Source organism: Geospiza fortis, unplaced genomic scaffold (assembly GCF_000277835.1).
Source record: "Geospiza fortis unplaced genomic scaffold, GeoFor_1.0 scaffold53, whole genome shotgun sequence".
Classification (NCBI taxonomy): domain Eukaryota; kingdom Metazoa; phylum Chordata; class Aves; order Passeriformes; family Thraupidae; genus Geospiza; species Geospiza fortis.
Window position 1 is genome coordinate 7,436,228 of NW_005054305.1, and position 18,990 is coordinate 7,455,217.

General features: G+C 39.8%; 1 protein-coding gene across 2 annotated transcripts in view; it reads right to left on the minus strand.

The window, feature by feature from the left end:
• The window catches only part of PRKDC (protein kinase, DNA-activated, catalytic subunit), an 82,683-nt gene that overhangs the window by 6,707 nt on the left and 56,986 nt on the right, over nt 1-18,990 (minus strand). For both annotated transcript variants that reach the window (XM_005418378.3, XM_031066529.1), the window contains 18 exons: nt 18,438-18,646; nt 17,858-17,996; nt 17,241-17,429; nt 16,497-16,721; nt 15,796-15,904; nt 14,982-15,093; nt 13,256-13,445; nt 11,986-12,160; nt 11,709-11,899; nt 9,043-9,223; nt 8,363-8,523; nt 6,780-6,991; nt 5,669-5,756; nt 4,849-4,992; nt 1,904-2,108; nt 1,309-1,376; nt 817-1,037; nt 419-511 (listed from right to left, as the gene is read on the minus strand). In XM_005418378.3, coding sequence (XP_005418435.3) covers nt 419-511; nt 817-1,037; nt 1,309-1,376; nt 1,904-2,108; nt 4,849-4,992; nt 5,669-5,756; nt 6,780-6,991; nt 8,363-8,523; nt 9,043-9,223; nt 11,709-11,899; nt 11,986-12,160; nt 13,256-13,445; nt 14,982-15,093; nt 15,796-15,904; nt 16,497-16,721; nt 17,241-17,429; nt 17,858-17,996; nt 18,438-18,646 — 2,912 coding nt within the window. The remainder of the gene's footprint in view (nt 1-418; nt 512-816; nt 1,038-1,308; nt 1,377-1,903; nt 2,109-4,848; nt 4,993-5,668; nt 5,757-6,779; nt 6,992-8,362; nt 8,524-9,042; nt 9,224-11,708; nt 11,900-11,985; nt 12,161-13,255; nt 13,446-14,981; nt 15,094-15,795; nt 15,905-16,496; nt 16,722-17,240; nt 17,430-17,857; nt 17,997-18,437; nt 18,647-18,990) is intronic.

The following is an 18,990-nucleotide window of genomic DNA, read 5'->3' on the forward strand; positions in this document are numbered from 1 at the left end:
CAGGTTCTCAATAGCTCTGCCTCTACTCCCTTCCCCTGCCCCTCATTGACCTAAGTCCATTTCCTGCCTGATCAAATCAAGAGATCAAAATCCTCTGCTTGTAAAATCAATCTGCTGATAAGGAAATGGTGATGATAATGACGTCACACAGATTATAATTATAAGTCTCCTGTTTAAACAAGCTGGGTGGAGGATATTCCAGCTACAATGGCACTCATTAAAAAAACAGTTGCCAATTACTAATTTGGGTCAGGAAGTACAAACTGCCTCCTTGCTTATAAATGCTTTTCTTTTATTCTTTAATTACAAAAAAAAAAAAAAAAAAAGAAAAAAAAGAAAAAGAAAATCCTGCCACAAGACTGTCAGTGGATGCCTAGTAGTGGTTTCTATTAGAGCAGACAGCTAAACCAAGCATCACCTGTAATAGCTGATATCTTCCTCTTCAGACATACTATTTTTAAGGAATTCTTTTAAGGTACAAGTATTTTCCAGCCACTTGATGAGTCCCAGCCTGAAACAAAGTAAGTCAGAGATAACAAGTAACTCAGAGCTGAACTTTAGAGGAACACCACAAATGGGAAGCAATACATTCTATTGCCTGTTAAAAGAAGGTTAAAAGCTACCAATTTAAATATACTCTGAAAAAACAGTTTCCAGGCAAAGCAAATTCAATGTTGTTTAAAAGGAAAAAAAAAATTAAGCCAAGGCACAAAACACTCTCAATCTGAATCTGGCACACAAAATTCTCACTTTCCAACATCCCAAACTAATAGATGTTAACAAAAGGATTTCTGTCCCTTCAAGATAAATGCCTACCTTGTTGTCATGGGGATGACCTGGTAAGTTTTTAACTGCATATTTCTTTGGCTACATGCAGCATCTTGGGAAAGGATAATGTTCATTACATCAAAGAGCTGCTCAATGCGTTGGTCTTGTCGCAGGTCTTCGCCACCTTTGACAAGAAAAGGATACTCCCGCTCATCGCTGCCTCGGATCGTTATACGTTTTGGCTTCCTCAAGGATTCCATCACACTTATCTTGGAAAAAGACAGGAGAAAAGAAAAATATTTGGGACAGAAGACTTGGTCTTACAGAATCATTGCTGGAATTAAGCATATCTGTCATTCCTAGATGACATAATCAAGTTACTCAATTATAACAGAAAAACAAATGCCCACTTGCAGCCTTTCCTTTGTATGCTGCAAGACGTGTAAACAAGTAGTGATCCTGCTACTGCCAAATTCTTGAAATGCTACATGGACACAGATTTATACCACACAGGATTTTGACTCAATCTTAAAAACATACCCGTTCATCAAATCCAGAGATTTTTGCGTGGTACTCTGGCAGAGGTTTCCCTTTTCCGTTGTACTGACCTGAAGTGGTAGTGGAAAAAAAATATTAATACATAGCCTGATGTTACTTTAAAGTGTGTTTAACGCCAGAACGTTTTGTCAAACTGGTAGAATGACAACTACAAATAAAATATTTTTAAATGCATAAAAAATGGTCCAACATACACATAGTATGATTACACACAGTATGATACCCTCTCCTTGTTTAGCTGTTAGAATGGAGCGCTTGCTGGTTTCAGAAGAAACCAGCCTTTTTTGAACTAGATTTAAACATGTATTAGATTTATATATCAGATTTCCTGGAGTCAGGCCTTTAGAAAAATACTAAATTCTTAGGTAAGAGATACAAGCTTAGAAGCAGTTTTAAAAATCAGGACTACAGCTTAAGAACAGATTTAAGAGATAATGAGGGAACAGAATTATTTCAAGTAAGACCAGATAAGGCTTAAGGCCAGAAAGAAGGGTCATATAGCCAATATAAGAAATAAAGCTCAAGAGCAACTCTCTTGTAAGGGACAATTCACCATTGACACTGAACAGGAACTTACCAGGAACCTCCAGTTCACTCCTCAAGAACTCAGCTTTGAATTCACTCATCCATGGTGAACATTCTTTGAGATTCCCAGGTTCTTTATGGGTTTTGATCATTTTTGAGTGGAGAGAAGCTGCAATTGCATCGAAGTCACTAGTCCTCATATCCAACAGTTCTGAACCACCTCTGCCAAAATGATGATCCAGGTCCTTCCCAATAGCCTAACAATCATTCATAGAAAGGAATCCCGTTTACACAGTGCTAGAAACTACCCAAAAGCACCAAAAGGGCACCTTCCTATCTATATACATGGCTTGTCTTGATATTAGGAAGAAATTCTTAATATAAACCAGAACAGGTTGCCCAGAGAAGTTGTGGATGCCTCATCCCTGGAAGTGTTCAAGGCCAGGTCAGAAGGGGCCCTGAGCAACCAGGTCTAGTGGGAAGTGCCCCTGGCCATGGCAGAGGTGCTGGAACCAGATGATCTTTCAGGTCCCTTCCAACCCAAATCATTCTGAGACTCTGTGAAATGTTTTACCTGTTTTATTTACCATCGGATTTATTATTCATGGATTTATTACTGCCTAGCAACAATTTTGGACATAGAATGCATAAACCCATATTTTAAACTATTTTAAATATCCTGATATAGGAAAAGAGCAAAGTTTTGCACACGGATCCATTTAATGAACAATATAAGTATTAGCTACAAAGTTAACTGAATTGACTTCCTGCATTCATAATTCAAGGTTCTAGAAAAACCAAATGTTCCTCCTTGGAGTGGGTATTAATGGCTTGGAAAGATGTTTTTTTCATTGCCTGATCATTTTTCTACCAAGCTATGAAGACACAGCTATTTCACTGAAGTAAATGAAAATACAAAAAACATTATCCTTTTGAGGAGACTACTACAGTCAAAAACATCTTTATCACTAAATCTATTTCCAGATTATGAGCCTGAAGTACTCCACGTAGTAGAGCAATTTTACATGTCAGTCAAGAGAGACAACTTGTTGTTTTCCTAGCAAGGACACTAGAAATGGTACAGTTATTCTCACAGCACACTTTGTTTCTTCATAATAATGCATCATGAAAGCAAAGACTTCAGCACCTATGCACCATTAACCTGACTCTCTTCTGCAGCTACTCTCCTCTCTCCCTCTTCCCTTTACCAGAGGGGAACAACCCTAATATCCCTCTCCAGCATCTCCCTTGCTCTTCTCCCTGTATCCTCTAACACTGCACATTTCAGCTTTTTAAAGAGCCATGGATATTTTTTTTTTGGTGTGGGTACACATATAATCCAAACAGCCTTTGTGCTTAGGCCTGCTATGTCCCTTGCTGTGCAAGTACCCTGTATAGCTGCTCCTCTCTCCCTACCCCCACCCCTGTCACCGGCACATCCTGCACATTCTTATCCCCCACTCTTAAGTTTGAAGTCATTATCATCAAAGGCCCATCTTATCTCACAGCAACACATTCAGAGGGCTAGTGCGCCCCTAAACTCCCAATTACCCTTTCTGCTTCATTATCACCTCACCTCCTCTGACTCCACCTTACTCTCATCCTCCACCTTTCCCACTCATGGGGAAGGAATCTCCCTACAGACAGCCAGGTTAGTTTATCTAATGCTAATGTGACATAAGATGGCCACAACGGGAGACAGCTGGATGCACCCCGCCCTGGCCACGGGGCTGTGCACACACAGTGCAAGCATACAGTCAGGACCTCCTTCTACAGGAGTATCACTCTCCTGCCCTCAGCAATTTGCACCTCAGGGATTTCTGGACCGGGAGTGTGCATTTATATGTAAAAGCTCTTAAAGCACTGCCCCCTCTCCGTGCTATTGCCTGCTTGCTATGTGAACCCATGAAAGCACCTAACACCCTGCAGGCAGGAGTTCAGCACCTAAGTGTGCACTGAATGAGGAAACACTTCTCACTGGTCTGAACCTGCCACTTCCATAGAGCATTTACTTCCTGTTCGGTGCTCCTGATGGAATCATACAATTGCTAGGGTTGGAAAAGACCTGCAAGTTCACCAAGTCCAACCATGGGACTAATGTTAAGAGCTTCACTGTATCTGGCACCATTGCATCTTTTCCAGCTGGAGGAATATTAAAGTTGCTTGTGCAATGGTTACTCTGCACCTCTGATTATTCTTGCCACTTTGAACCTCATCCAATTTTACTGTGTCTGCGCCGAGAATATTGCAGATGAGGACTATAATGTTCAAGAAGCCAGAGTCACAGAAGGCTGCTATGCCAATGTACAAATCCATGTTTAGTTCTCTATTCTTAATAATGATGAACATTTGCTCTTCTTTTTTGACTGCCCTTGAGTTTTCACAGCTGATGTTTTCAAGGAACCATCACAAATCAAGACTTTGTTCTTGAACTGCAATAGTCAGCTAAAATATGCAGAATTTCTATATGATACTGGGATAATTACATTTTCTTGCCACATGTGTCGCTTCATTTTCTATGCTGATTTTCACCACTTTGGAATTCAGTCAGTTTTGTAAAGTTTTTTTCTTTAATTCTTCATAGTCATAACTCTTCTGTATAAGTAACTTCGTATCAGCAGAAAATCTGAGTAGTATAATACAGCAAAACTCCCTAAGGTGCTCATAAATCCTTGGCAGCGGGGAACAAAAAACAAAGCCAGATTCCCACGGATGATTAGAGGCTCAGGTCCTAAGAACCTGGCAACATTCAGGACAGGAGAGGTAGAAGCTGTGTAAGACAGTACATTTATCCCTGCAGGGCAGTTAGAAGTGGAAAGTGAACTATGTTAAGTCCATGGCTTCTAGCAAAGAAATCCCAGTCCTGTACTCCTGACTAGATCAAGTCTCATCAAGTCCTGCAACACCTGCAAAAGTTGTGATCTGGATCCCTCTTTTGACTTTCTATTGCCTTCTAGAAAAGCCATGATGCCAACACTACCCAGTAACCACATATACCTGAATAAACCTTTTCCTCATCAATCCAAGGCCAGGACTCTCCAAATTTCCCAGATTCTTGTACATTCCTTCATACATTTCCTTAAGCTTCTTTTTGTTTCTCTGAGGCTTTGACAACTCATTTCTGACATCCTCAGCCCAATCCTGCAAAGAGAAGAAAACAGATGAGTACCGAGAAAAGATTTACCGACCCTTGCTCTTCAGTAGGCCAGTCAGATTGCACTGGGGTTACTGTATTTACTAACAGTCAACTATTGTGTGTCTTTTGACAAAAAAAGAGCAACCAAAAGACTGTGGAAATATTTTCCTTTTGTTCTGTGTCTTGATAAAATGTTTCTACTTTATTATGATAGTTATGTTTACTGCCATAGTGTTTGGTGCTAAGAAAGCCTCTGTGAGGCCAGGAGTGGCACAAAACACAGGACAAGAATTGTTTGGACAAACAAGTCAGAACATAGACAGGGATGCCCAGCAGGGAAAGGACATAAGAACACAAGTAGTCCAAAATTGTAAAGATGGCCAGAAATGATAATTCTGTAAGGGTTTCAGAACGATTAAGGAAGACTGACCATGGGGCAGGGCACAGACCCTGAAGGGGAAAGCTGAAAAGGACTGGAGCAGAACATCCAGCACAAGGGAGGGAGTCCATCACCAGTGAAAGCTGCTGACATCACCCTGACATCATCAGCAGCAGCTGGTGCTGAGTTGAACCACTTCCTGTGGCTGTGGTGTCAACTGAACTGTGTCAGGCTCCACTCAGCACTTGCTCTTCTGAACAGAGGGAGAGGAATGAAGGGGAAGTGGGAAAAATACACTTTACCTTGAAAATCATTACAGGATTAGAGAGCTGCTCCAGGGCGTGAACAAAATCTTGAACTACTCCTCCTCTATCCAACTTATTCTTGATCCTTTAAAAGAAGAGAAAAATGCATCACAATGCAACAGAAACTACCATCACCACCTTGCCTGCAGATAAGCCATGGTCTAGACTGTCTGCTATATACAAGAATCTGGTAGAACAATTAAGGTGTAGGTAGGTAAGACTCCCTTAGAATTCCCTCTAGGGCTGCATGACTGTTTATATGTTGACTAAACGTGCCACACAGCTCCCAGTTTTTTAATTATATGTCCCACTATGAAAATAGGAACTTGGTGGGTGAGTAGAAAGCATGCTTGAAACAGACACAGGCATTGACCAGACCATGTGCCCTGTCATGACAGTTACTGAAGGGTGATATTGTCTGTGAAACACATGACTTTGTATTTTTATTTTAAGAAAAAAATTTGTTCAGCAGATGTATCAAATTTGAGAAAAAGGCAAAAAGACACCCACAATTTTAAGAGTGGTTCTACAGCATTGTGTGATAGAAACTGATTTTTGCCTGGGGATTAACTCAAGTGCTACTGCATGCCAAAAGGGACAAGGGAAAGCTTGTAAGAGAAGCTGCATGTTGCACACTGAATAGGCAGAGAACACCACAGCCAAGAGCTGTCATTCCCAAGATAACCTGCACCCATTTCACTGCCCTCTCTGAAGTCTGGTATGAGTGTCTATTCTACTTAAACATTGCTGCTTCCTCTTGGTATTAGAAAGATGATAAATGTTCAATACCACAGAATTACAAAGAAAAAGGCGTTGTCTCTCTGTGGTCTTTTTGTTTTATCTTGGGAAAACTTTTAACTTGCAACAGCCTGGGGAGTATATGTTCCCAACACTTCATAAGGTTTCATGCTACCAACCTGAGTGTGCCTGACACTGACAGAGCTGATGTATTGCATTTCTCTGTGCCTTTAAACAAAAAACTCAAGACTACCCTCTAATATTTCTCGTGCTCACTAAAGAAAAGGGTTTGTGTAGGAAAAATAAACTAATCTGTCCACTCCTGCAAAAAAAAAAACATACGGAAGAGCTACTCCAATTGCAAATTCACCTTTCTACAAACTCCTTGTTCTTGCAGCCAGCTGCAGTATCTTTGAAGCAGTAACTTTCACTGCTGATCATGAAAGGGTAGATGAGTGCCTGGGGGTAGGTATTTGCAATCTCTTCAACAGTGTGTTGTACAGCTACTGCTTCATCCTTGTCAAGTAGTGCCATCATCTGGCTAATCCAACCAATGAACTGCCAGCAGGGAACCGAAGAAAGCTGCAAAAACACAAACACTGCTTTCATCTTTGGTCTTCCTCAAAAACACCAAACATAGCAAACAAACAAAACTGCTCCGTGGTGCAGCCTGACGGAGAAATGTGAAAAGGAAACAGAGAATGTCCACTAAGTGTGCTAAACATCCAGCAATGAAGCACAGATTTAATTATTAATATCACTACTACTACCACCACTACTTCTGCTTAATAGGTTTTCCATTATAAAGATTTGCAGCCTGTTGATCAATATCAGGCTTTACACTCAAACTTGTGGCTTTTGTCTCTGGATGCAATACAATAATTTTTGATCATCACATACACACAACTCAAAAATCTGAAGGAATTCAATTCCAACACCACTAGGTTAAAGTCTTGATTTGAGTAAAAAATGCCAGGAAGAAGAACACTGAAACTCCCTATTGTTTATATAGTTTTGTCCTTTGTTCATCTTTAAGCATTTCTAATAGAATTTAAGATCAGATTGCCAGTACTTATTTCACAGAAAGACAGAGGATAGGATAAATAAATGCCTGGTGAACTCCCTTTCTGATTGAGATTTGTCAGCTTGTGTCAGGTTCTGTTTGAACTATTGGTGTTTTTCCATGGCCACACCTTGTGCGCCTCGGCCATTTCTGCTATTTTCTCAGTTCCCTGGGATAATGAATCCGAGTTTCTGCCTCACTTGGGTTCCTTCTCTCAAAAGGCCTGTTGCTCTGGGAGCAGCAGCAGCACAATGACATGGGCTTGGAAAGTCAGGCAGGCCAAGGCAGGAACAGGCACGAGTCACAGAGAAGGTTTCAGCTTATCTGTCCCACCACAGCAGGGAAGGCTCATGCTATCCTGCCATGGAACAGCAATGGAAAGACAGGTTGTGGAAGGAAGAAAAGAAGAAAGGAAATGGGAAATACAAAGGAAGACAAAGCTGTAGTAATCTCTGACGAGAAGAAGGACAGGGAAAGGTGGGTGACATGGAATGAGTCTGGAAAAGCTGCTGGCTTCCTGCATACAGGAAACTCAGTCTACAGGAATAAGATACATTCCTCACCCTAATGCTAACCACCTTTGTCAGCCCATTTAGATTGTTCTGAAGGAAAAAAAAAGACAAAGCATACCACAGTTGTTCTCCAGCAACTTTCAAACAAATATTTGGAATGAGAATAATGATAAAAAGCTAAATTTCCAAGAAAAATTTTCTGTCCACATTAATTAGACTCAGTAAGTTACAGAAAAGACAAGGAACAATGATGGGATAAAATCTATCTGATTTCCCTGAAGCAAAACTTACCAGTCTAACCTCTCTATGTATCCCACCCCCACCTTTAAAATTTCATTTTCAGCAACATTTGCTGGCAGAAAAATTGAAGCAACTAACCTCTCGTGTCACTAGACCCAATGTCTCTGCTGGATATCTTTCAATTATTTGGAGCAGTCTAGGAAATCTCAGCCTGGCTTCTCTGGAATTCAGTTTTAAAGCTTTTATCATTTTCTCCACCACAATAGCTGGGAACTGCTGCAGATCCACAGTGTTAATTTCTGCCAAGAGACATTAAACAAGAATTATCAGAAACACCATCACTTGTTCCATGTCTTTGATCATCTGAAACATTCATCTTTACAATTCAGTATTTTTTTATCAAGTGTATTTTGTATTTTTACTTTGTTCTCCTTCCCATCTGTTTGAACTGCACACATCTGCAACGCATGTACTTGGGGACTGTAAGGATTAGCTTTATCAGGAAGCTGCATCACTGCTGGTATCTTGCCTGCTTTAAAGACAAGGCTGCTGTGGTCTGGGAAGGAACAAGGGAAGCATCTGCTGGATGCTTGTGATATATTTATCACAAATAAGAGCGAGACTACAAGTGATCCACTAGTATCAAAGCTGCAGGAACAGAGGAGGTGAAAAAAGGCATATAAATGATGCTGAACTGGAGGTCAAACTGCTCCACTGAAATTCAAGCTGTGCTGCTCACAGAGATCTCCTGGGTACAGCAAAAGCTCACAGACCACAGACAAATACCCCTCACAAGCTTAGGAGGAATCCTGACTAACCAAGCAAGCCTTCCTCTTCCCTGCGCAGATACTGGTCACAGAAGCTGATCAAAGTCAGATAGGCATCCACAACTCCCACCATGTCCACGTGGTCCACGGAGGAGGACTGCACCTCCTCTTCAGACTTCCTCACAGCACAGCTGAAACACTGAAAAGCCTTCTTGTTCAGACCTGCCAGCACCTGAAATTCAACCATAAGAGGAAAAAAACCACACATTAGTGCTAAAGTAGCATTGAACAATCCTTTCCGAAACTGGAGCTTTGCTGCAAGTCTTGAGTGGATAAAGCTTTAACTGTTTTAAGATGTTCTGAGCAGCTGATATAAAGGAAAAAAATTGGGATGTTATTACTAGCAGTCATTTCCAGAATTTTAGTTTCCACATTTTTCAGTGGGAATACATAAACTTAGATTAGTCTTTGGATATGTTAAGTGCAATTTTTGTCACTGCAGGAAAGTCAACATTACTGGAGCTTTTGGAAACAGTTAACAGAAAATATAATAAAACTTTCAGGGTTTTTTCCTATTAAGACATATCTACAACATCTGCACTACAGTTACACTTGGAATTTGTGCTAAAAAAGCATGCATCAAACTATTTTGAATCTGATGCCTTTTTCTCTGTTATAAATATAGTAATATTCATAATACATTTCTAATGCAACTCATGCAATGGGTGAGTTGACAGGACTCTTTACAGAATCACAGAAGCATGAAAGTTGAAAGAGACTGAGAACTGCCAACTGAGAACTGAGACTGAGAACTGCCAACTCAGCACCACCACAATTACCCCTACATTGCATCTATAAGTGCCACATCCAGATGCCTCTTAAACACTTCCAGAGATGGTGACTCCACCACTGACCCAGACAACTTACTCCAATGTCTCACCACTCTTTCATTAAAAAATAAAATAAAAAATTCTAATATCCAATCTGAACCTAACTGGCACAACTTAAGGCCATTTTATCTCACCCACTTGGAACGTGGCAAAAGAGACAAACTCTCACCTCACTACAATCTCCTTTCAGGTGTCTGAAGAGAGCAATGAGGTCTTCTCTGAGCCTCCTTGTCTCCAGGCTAAAAAAATCCCAGTTCCCTCAGCTGCTCCTCACAGAACTTGTGCTCCAGGCCCTTCTCTGAACATGCTCCAGCCCCTCAATGTTTCTCTTGTAGTGAGGGGCCCAGAACTGAACACAGGATTCAAGGTGCAGCCTCATCACTGCCAAGCACAGCAGGACAATCCCTTCCCTGGCCCTTCTGGCCACATTAAATGCTGTAACTGAAATTAAACAGTCAGGTAGGTAGAAGGAGACTACCAGGGTCAGAGTTCTGCTTAATAGTAAGCTAAAATAAGGCTAAGCTTCTTAATCTTTCAGAAATGCCTGGTACGGCAATCTTACTCATCTGACACAGAAGAACTGCTATGCTCATCCTTTAGATTGCCTAAAGAAGAATGCTCCTAAGAATCAGCTAATAAATGAAGCTCAAACTTTTGCTTACATTTCTATACACCTGAAAATTTAAAACCTTTTTTTTGCAGGAATTTCTTCTTGATCTGATTTACTTTTAACAACTATAGAACACAAATTAAAAACATGTTTTGTTTGTTTTATACTAATATGGTTCCTATTCCCTGAAGTGATCCTGCAAGAAACATGGGAGAGGGACTTTTTACAAGAGCATGTAGTGACATGTAGGACAAGGAGCAATTGCTTCAAACTGAAAGAGAGTAGGTTTAGATTGGATATTAGGAGGAAGGCTCTTTGCTGTGAGGGTGGTGAGCTGCTGGAACAGGCTGCCCAGAGAAGCTGTGAATACGCCATCCCTGGATGTGTTCAAGGCCAGGCTGGATGGGGCTCTGAGCAACCTGGTCTAGTGAAAGGTGTCCCAGCCAATGGCAGGGGGGTTGGAACTAGATGAAATTAGATGATCTTTAAGGTCCCTTTCAACCCAAACCATTCTATGGTTCCATATGTAAGCATCTTCATGGTGGCTTTAGAATTCAGTTGATATAAGCCAGCAGTGGTACTTCAAATTCTCAATCCATTTGACAGACAAGAAGTCAATGCATGTGAGGCAACTGACAGCAAATATAATTTTAGTTGCAGCACAGTCTAGTACTGTATTCTTCAAATACACCTACCCAAAATAGTCAAAGACAACCTGCATGTGCTCTGCCTTAAAAAATTCCACTTTTTTCTTCCATTAAAATTACCTAGATAAAGTAAGTGTATCAGTATTAGAAATATCTCTTTATCAAAGAGAACAGTGTGAGGGCACAAAGGTCACAAATGCCCAGCTGAAATCAAGGCATTCTTTGAGGATCCCAAGCCTTGTCTCACCACTGTACAGACAGATGCTATGTCTTCCCCCTCCATTCAAAATGCAGGTACAGAGAAACACAAGAACATTCTCCTATTTAGAAATGTTAGAGTGATGCTGAACTCCAGGACAGCAAAACCTGGAAGAAACAGCAACCACAGCCTTGTTTTTGGATTTTTTTCCCCCTTTCTTTCTCTACCTGGTGTTGCTGGACAAATCACTGCTAATAGTAGACAGGTTTCACATGCTCTGTATCTACCCATAGCCTTCACTACATACTGAAGTAGTAATTCGTAGTAATAATGACACTGAAATTACTAAAAGATCTTCCCCTCTCATTTACCTTTTTAGGGTTCTCAAGGCTTTCTCCTGATATTAGTGATATCTTCCCAGCCTTTTCTTTCTCAATTTGCTCAAGACACCTTGGATCCTGACTAAGAGCATTGGCCATGATGTGATATGTTGTACCCAGAAGAAGATTCTGGTTTCGGAAGGCTGTTATGTTCTTGCTGAGATAGTCAGATTTGGTATCTTCTGTTGGAATTCAAGAACAAAAGTTGGTAACTGGACAACAAAGCAACTCTGTGAAATAAACAAGGTGAAGAAGCAAAGGCTGTTACCAAGCAGGGAGATGGTTTTCAGCACTGAGAGCAGGCGCTCAGGACAGCTCAGGTTGCGGCTGCTGCTCTGAGTGAAGCGGCAATAGGCGTAATTCCACCTCAGCAGCCACTCCTCCCTCCATCTGGCTTCCTTGCGCAAGTCTTTCAGGAGCTTCTTGGCCACTGCAAAGCCGTTCTGTATGCAGATTAAGAGAATTTTCAGACCATCTATCTGAAGGGGAACTAAAACATGCCCACAACCAAACTAGGGATGAGAAGCTTTAATTAACACAAGTAAAGTTACAGTAAGGCAAAGAGGTGCTCACTGCTTGCCAGGTCTCATATTCAGAACCACATTTGTGCTAGTGGAGAAGTTTGAATAGCAAAAGAGAAGAACAGAGGTTTAAACAATGGAGAAAATCACTCCAGCTGCAAGAAGCATTTAACTGCTCTACAGTTCAAACCCATATGGGAAACACAACTTGAGGTAGCATTAAGAAAATAATTTATATTTGTGTTTTGATGAGAAGTTTCACAGAAGTAACATGAAAGGAAATCTTATTTTTCACTTACTCCTTCAAGAGTGTATAGTCAACAAAGCGATAATGTTATATTTGCTTCTCAGATTGCTTAAAATAAATTCTTGTAAATGACTGCAGATTTCTGCAGCATCTCAGAAGATGGGAGACCTTGACTCAATTATTCATCTTGTCTCAAGTTTGAAACACCAAAGGCCCATCATCAAAAATGCTGTTTCAGTCATTTCAACAGCCAGATTCAACCAAAAATTTCCAAGTCACTTAACTTTAGTTCCTTGTTAGTGTTAACTAACAGCAGTAATGAAAACTGTGAAAAAAAAAGAAATCCAGCATTGCTGATTGAAGCAAATTATACTAATTCAATCAGAATTAATTTTCTTGTACAGAAGAAATTATTTGTGAATAAGAAGCATAATGCTTGATTGCAAGCATCCCTTCCATTGAAGACTGGAACATTTCAGATACTTTATCTGCCCTTTAGAGTGTCCAAAACCATCTGTGGATCAAAGGGGACTTGAGGCACATTTCCAGTAACGACAAATTATCATCAACATTTTAATTAACATTTATCCTTTTGTTTTCTTTCATTGTGGAACTGACTTTCTGGAGCTTTCAAAATGTCCTGGACTGCAGGGTCAAAAAGGGACAAGTTTTGCCTTGGCAAAAGGGTACCAAAGACCACCTAAAAGGCTTTTCCAGCTTTTTCTTTGTATTTTCTCAGCAAATTGGAAGCTATCAGACAGTATATTCACCTGTTTCCTGGCACTTTCTATCATCTTCATTTTCATATTGAATTTGCAGCTTTTAATCAGTGAGTGAATGTTTTCACCCTGTTGATCCACTTCCATTTGGTCACCAGCACTGTATTCTCCATCCACCTCCATACTGTCATTGGCCTGATCTGAGGGAAGTTTCTCTTGCAGTTTGTCAAGAAAGAAACACCTGCACAACAACAACAGGGGTATAGATCACTCTGGTATACAATCAAGGAAATTAAATGTTCCAAAGTGTTGATCTGCCTAACAGCAAACAAAGCTAAAAAAAAAAAGTCAAACTACAGCTATCACCTTTAGCAGGGCTAAACACAGGCCTCAGAGACTGGACACTCCTAACAGGGATCAGGTTGACCCTGAGAGCATTCAGGATCTTGTACTGGTAAGATTAGTGTTAGAAAAATGTCCATTACAGAGTGGGATTTTTTGTTAGTTAGTTCCTTTGTGCAAGCTACAGTCCCTAAGTTCACCAAGCCACAACTTGCAATTCAGCTTCACAGACGTGCAAGCCAACAGGAGTCTCAATTATTTAGCTTGAGTGCCAGGCTGTATTTTATGTCAACCTGCTACTCAAATATTTATCACATCAACACAAGCCAACACTGAAATCTGTGATGCAGAACAGATTAGCAACCACACTCACCTTTTGAAAGGGAATTGCCATGCTGAATCCTGTTACTCCACAACTAGTTCTATCTAATTTAATAGCACATCTCATTATGTAGACTGTTACTCAAAGCAGAGGACAGCACTACACTCTGAAGTGGCACTTGGTACATCCTTTGTTACTAATTTAAGGTGCTTTCAAAAAGCAAATAAAGTGTTTAAAACCCTGACAACCCTTCAAGTCATAAATGTTTCGAGACTTTTTTCAAAAGTAAGCCATGCCAGGTATTCTGCCTAATACTGAACTGCAATAAGCTGTTCTGTAGCCATGCTTTCCTGACACCAGGAGATAACAAAATAAATCACACAGCATGGTATGTATCAGCAGAGCTACTGAAGAAGTTCTCACACAGGAAAGGAGGACTAATCCAGATTTTCACTGGAAGAATAAATTGAGACAAAGACAGACGCTATGGCAAGGACAGAAAACTTTCAAATAGCATTCCAGTTTCTTCAGAGCTAATCCAAAGGAGTCTCCAGAGAGCCTTTGTTCTTTCTAGCAACATCTCCACAACAGAAGTCTCCAATTAAAGCAGTGGCCATTAACTTTCCCATAAACAGGTGAGGCACTGAGAGTGACAGGGCTGGGCTTGTTTTGTATGCTCCCTAATTTTGGAACTGCCTAAGTATTTTTATTCATAACTGATTGGCCTTTTGGGTGGTGTTTCATTGAGCTAAATGCAGCTAATCTACTCAATTGTAAAAGTGAGTATGTTTAAGGGCTGCTGAAATGGGCCAGTTTACACAGTGTATATAGTCAGTGATGCAACAAAATGACTAAACTAACATCTATATTTCCCTATCAAAATAAAATTTATTCCCTGGCCATTTCTCAATCCCCTTTTGCTCCTCTCCACAAGTTAGTCACACAAACTCCCCAGTTATATTGAGAAAGCCACTACCACAGTTAAAAAAGAAAAAAAAAAGTAATACATTGGATCAAACTCCTCCCACAGAAAAACAAGCAGCACTAGAAAAAGCACTTCCTGGAACTCAACAGGCAGACAGAACCTACGCTAACCCAAGAATGCAATTTTACCGATTTGTAATGATATCATCCCAGATGTTCATAGGATCCATTTTAGCATCTGGATATCTGCTTGTCCAAGTTCTGAGAAGTCTCTTAAGGGAAGCCTCTGAAGCTAAGTTACCTAGAAATCAATTGAGAACATTTTAAATGCGTCTGAAGCCAAACAGCATGAAAACAGGCTAAACAAAATATAGTCTAACATTCAAACCAGAAAACTGCCACTAAGTAACCCACTGGCATTTCTGGGCTTGCACTAAAAATGCTACTTAGTGATCATCATATCACTTTTGTTTATTGCTGAAGCACAGGGGGTTCTGTAAGGACATCTGTGCCAACTGCCACTGGAGATCACACCAGGTAGTTCCCTTTCCATAGATGAACATGCTGGAACATAGTGGCACTGTTAACTAAATTTAGTATCTAATTTGGTTTATGCACATAAATATGTACTTCAGGCCTATGTCAGTAGGTGCAACTTATATACCATATATACACTCATTTTGTCATCTCTGCTAACTGCTATTTACTACCAAAAGTCACTCCAATAAAAAAAGCTTGGCTTAAAACTTTAACTGACACTTTCAAAAGGATGCTTAACTCTTATCATCAGAATTATGCTAATTTAACTTTGCAATAGAACACAAAGTTATGTTCAATCCTATCTTACAAAACTGTAATAGGTCCTCCTGTCAGGAAGACAATAAGAAGTAATTCCAGACTTATTCTTCTTCAAACAGCAGTCCAGAAATTCAAAGTTCAGGAAACCACAATTACTGAATACAAAAGGAAAATTGCTTGAGAAAAAAAACCCAAAATACTTTACTTCTCTTGGTCATAAAATTGATGAAATCCTGTATTTCTGTCAAAGCTTGTACAGACTGCAGTTTGGTCATTCGACTTTGATATAACAAGGAATCAATGCTGGAGTAGCTCTGAAAAGACAAGGAGAGAATCAAAGACAGAATTTAAAGCATGGTTCTTTTTAGTGCTCTACAAATTACTGATTTGATGCTTTTGAATGTTATGCTTTAGAACCCAACCTCTTACAAGTAATTTAATAGCTGATAATCAGAGAGCAACTCTTTGGACAAGCACAGAGGCATATTCTAGCTGCAATTCCTATCCTAGGTTTGAGCAAAGTCCTACAGTCAAATCAAAACCCAGTAATGGATAGAATTTGTAACTTCCCAATGCACCACTCTTTGCAAGCTGTCCCTTCTGGGGGCAGGAGGCCCCTGAAAAGATGAACAAAACAAAATTTTTGTTGTCTGCACAAACAATTACTCTGAAAAATGTATAAAAGATAAAATCAGCAAAACAAACTAAAACAGGAGAATGCACTCCACTGGCTCACTCACCTTTCATCACTGTAAGCAGTGAATTTAAAAGAAGTTTTGTCACCTGACATGGAAGTCACTGAGTGTTTCTCTTAAGAGTATTATCTAGCAGCAGTAATAGCAACAGCAGTTTCATTGTTCCAGTTTACACAAAAAAAACCATACCAGAGATAGAAGACATTATTACCTGCATGAAGATCTGCATGCCATTGCTAATGTAATATTTGGCTCTGTCAAAATCATCTTGCAGGATGTACAGGAGACTGAGTTCTTGGCTGTAGTGCATTTCTATAATGGCTTTCTTCTGTTCTGTCTTCATTGCCTCATCAATAAAGGTTAGCAAAGTCTGGTCATTCTCCCCACTGAGCAGTAACTTCAACTTACTGCGTATTATATAGGGCAGATATGTCTCCTACAAAGTGAGAACACAGTCTTTATTTCTTGGAATGAAATATTACATGATCAATTTTTTTTTGTTATCAGTGGCAAATCAAATATAGAAAACATTTTGAATTTTTTAAAAGATATTTTCCCTTTTGACAAATTCCTATTTGCTAACAAATCAAAGCAGCCTTTTCCTACAGCTCGAGAAGTTGTTAGTAAATTTTACGAGTTTCAAAATCCATGCTTTGGTAACTCTTAAAATAGCAAAAAATGTAAGTGAGAAAAGCAGAAAAGACTTGCAAAAGGAAGAAGGAGACAATAAGGCTGGTCCTATGGGATCTGCCACAGACTTACGGTAGAAATTAAACATAAAAATGAACAAGCAGCAGTAATTGTTTCCATTTTTTAAATATATCGGACTCTCCACTAATTTCCATAATAAAGTAACCCAAATAATGCAATTGATTTTCACCCATAATCTCAATACTGTAGGACATCCCTGCAGAGATAAAAATGGTGCAGTACCAATGAAATAATTTCTAAAAACCTGAAAAAATGGATCATTCCATGTTTTGCTTAGGTCTGGAGGTTTTCCACTATCAATATTAACAGTGGCACAATACTCCAGAGACTTCCACATTGTGAGGTGGTCATAGCATTCCAGAGATGCAAGTTCCCAGAAGTCCTTCTCTGCTTCTGTTGGCTCTCCATCTTGCCAGTCTTCTTGGGAGAGTGCCTAGGGAATGAATTTGAAGGGAGAATAGTGCCAGATTCCAGCCAAGAACCTGTTTCAATTCTAAGTCATGAGCAACTTAACTGTCATTAATTCTCATAAAAATATCTAGCCATTTACCAGAGTGTGACAGCAACATTAAATGCAGAAAATTCAAGCTTGGCAGTGTTTACATATAAATTAATTTCAGGTAGCTATCTTCAGTAAACCTACATTTTTGAAGAGTGAACATTTTAAAAGAAGGTTTGAGATCCGTCTTCATTTTTACCCTCTGCAAGTCATGCCATGAACACATGCAATTTGCTCTCTCAGGGTTGCAGTGTGCCCATGTGTTTCTATTTGTCTGCCTAGATAATTGCACTTTTTTCTAATTTGATTAGATTTAAGTCATGAGAGAATTACAAAACAAAAATATCTTGTTGTAATTTTACCTTATCATAATATTGAGCTGCTTCAGCATAATCATTCCTTGCTTCTGCCAACAAAGCTTTCTGTGTAATTTCCTTAGTCCCAATCTTACCACTGAAAATGCCACGAAGGGCATCATAATCCCCAAGGGATCTGTAGAGCCTAGAAAAATTGAAAAGAAATCTTTTAAATAGCTCAGCAGGTGTGTATCAATGCAAACAGAGGCTATCTAAAAAAAAATTCAATTAGCAGTGATACTACCAGCTTGAAATAGTAAATTTCTAGGAAGTATTTCTTATGTAAGATCAGAAATACACACTTAACTACATAAACTTCATCTTGTAGGGTAATAGCTGAACTATGGAAACTCTTGCAGTTGAAAAGCTATGAACAAGATTTTTTTCAGTAGTCTGACAGCATCATAAGAGTGCACAGTTTTAAAGTCTAATTGCCCTCACTGACAGTATTAACTGAGAAAAAATTAAAAGCATATCTAATTCTAAAAGACAGAAACACTAAAAAAGAAATCCCACAAGCCATAAAAGCAGAGTTCTTCACAGGGCAAACCTAAGTGGGAGCAAATTGTCTCAAACAAGAATTTACTTAGCAAGTTCAATCCATCTGATCACATCTGGGGGCAGCTCTGTCCTCCCACGCATCCTTTTGGACGGAGGCTCCTCCCCAGGGGACAGAGCCATCAGGGCACGCTCCAGGAGAAGGATGCCCATGGGCTGCTGCAAACTTGCAAGGCAGCTCGTGCTCACATTAGCTGAGTCCAGTTCCAATAGCTCTCTGTGCTGGTAACTCATTTCCTGTAAAATAAAAGAACAGGTATGTACTTGATGTAAAACTATACAGATTTGGTATCCTTTTTCTTATAGTGCAAGCTGCAAAATGGAAATAAGCCATTAGGCCTCCAGAAGTTCCCAACCCAGGGAAAACTGGAATCTTTTCCTTCTGTGCTGTTGCTCTTTGGACAGACAACAGTACAGAGTAACTCCATATACTTTGGCTCCAAGTCATGGGACAACTCTCTGGACAGAATCACAAGGAAAGTCGGGGAGAGGTAGATGGACACACTGACAGCCTGAACTTTTCCTTCTGTTTGTTGGCAGGATTTTGCCTGCTACACAGCAGCTGTGCTTCACTTAACATT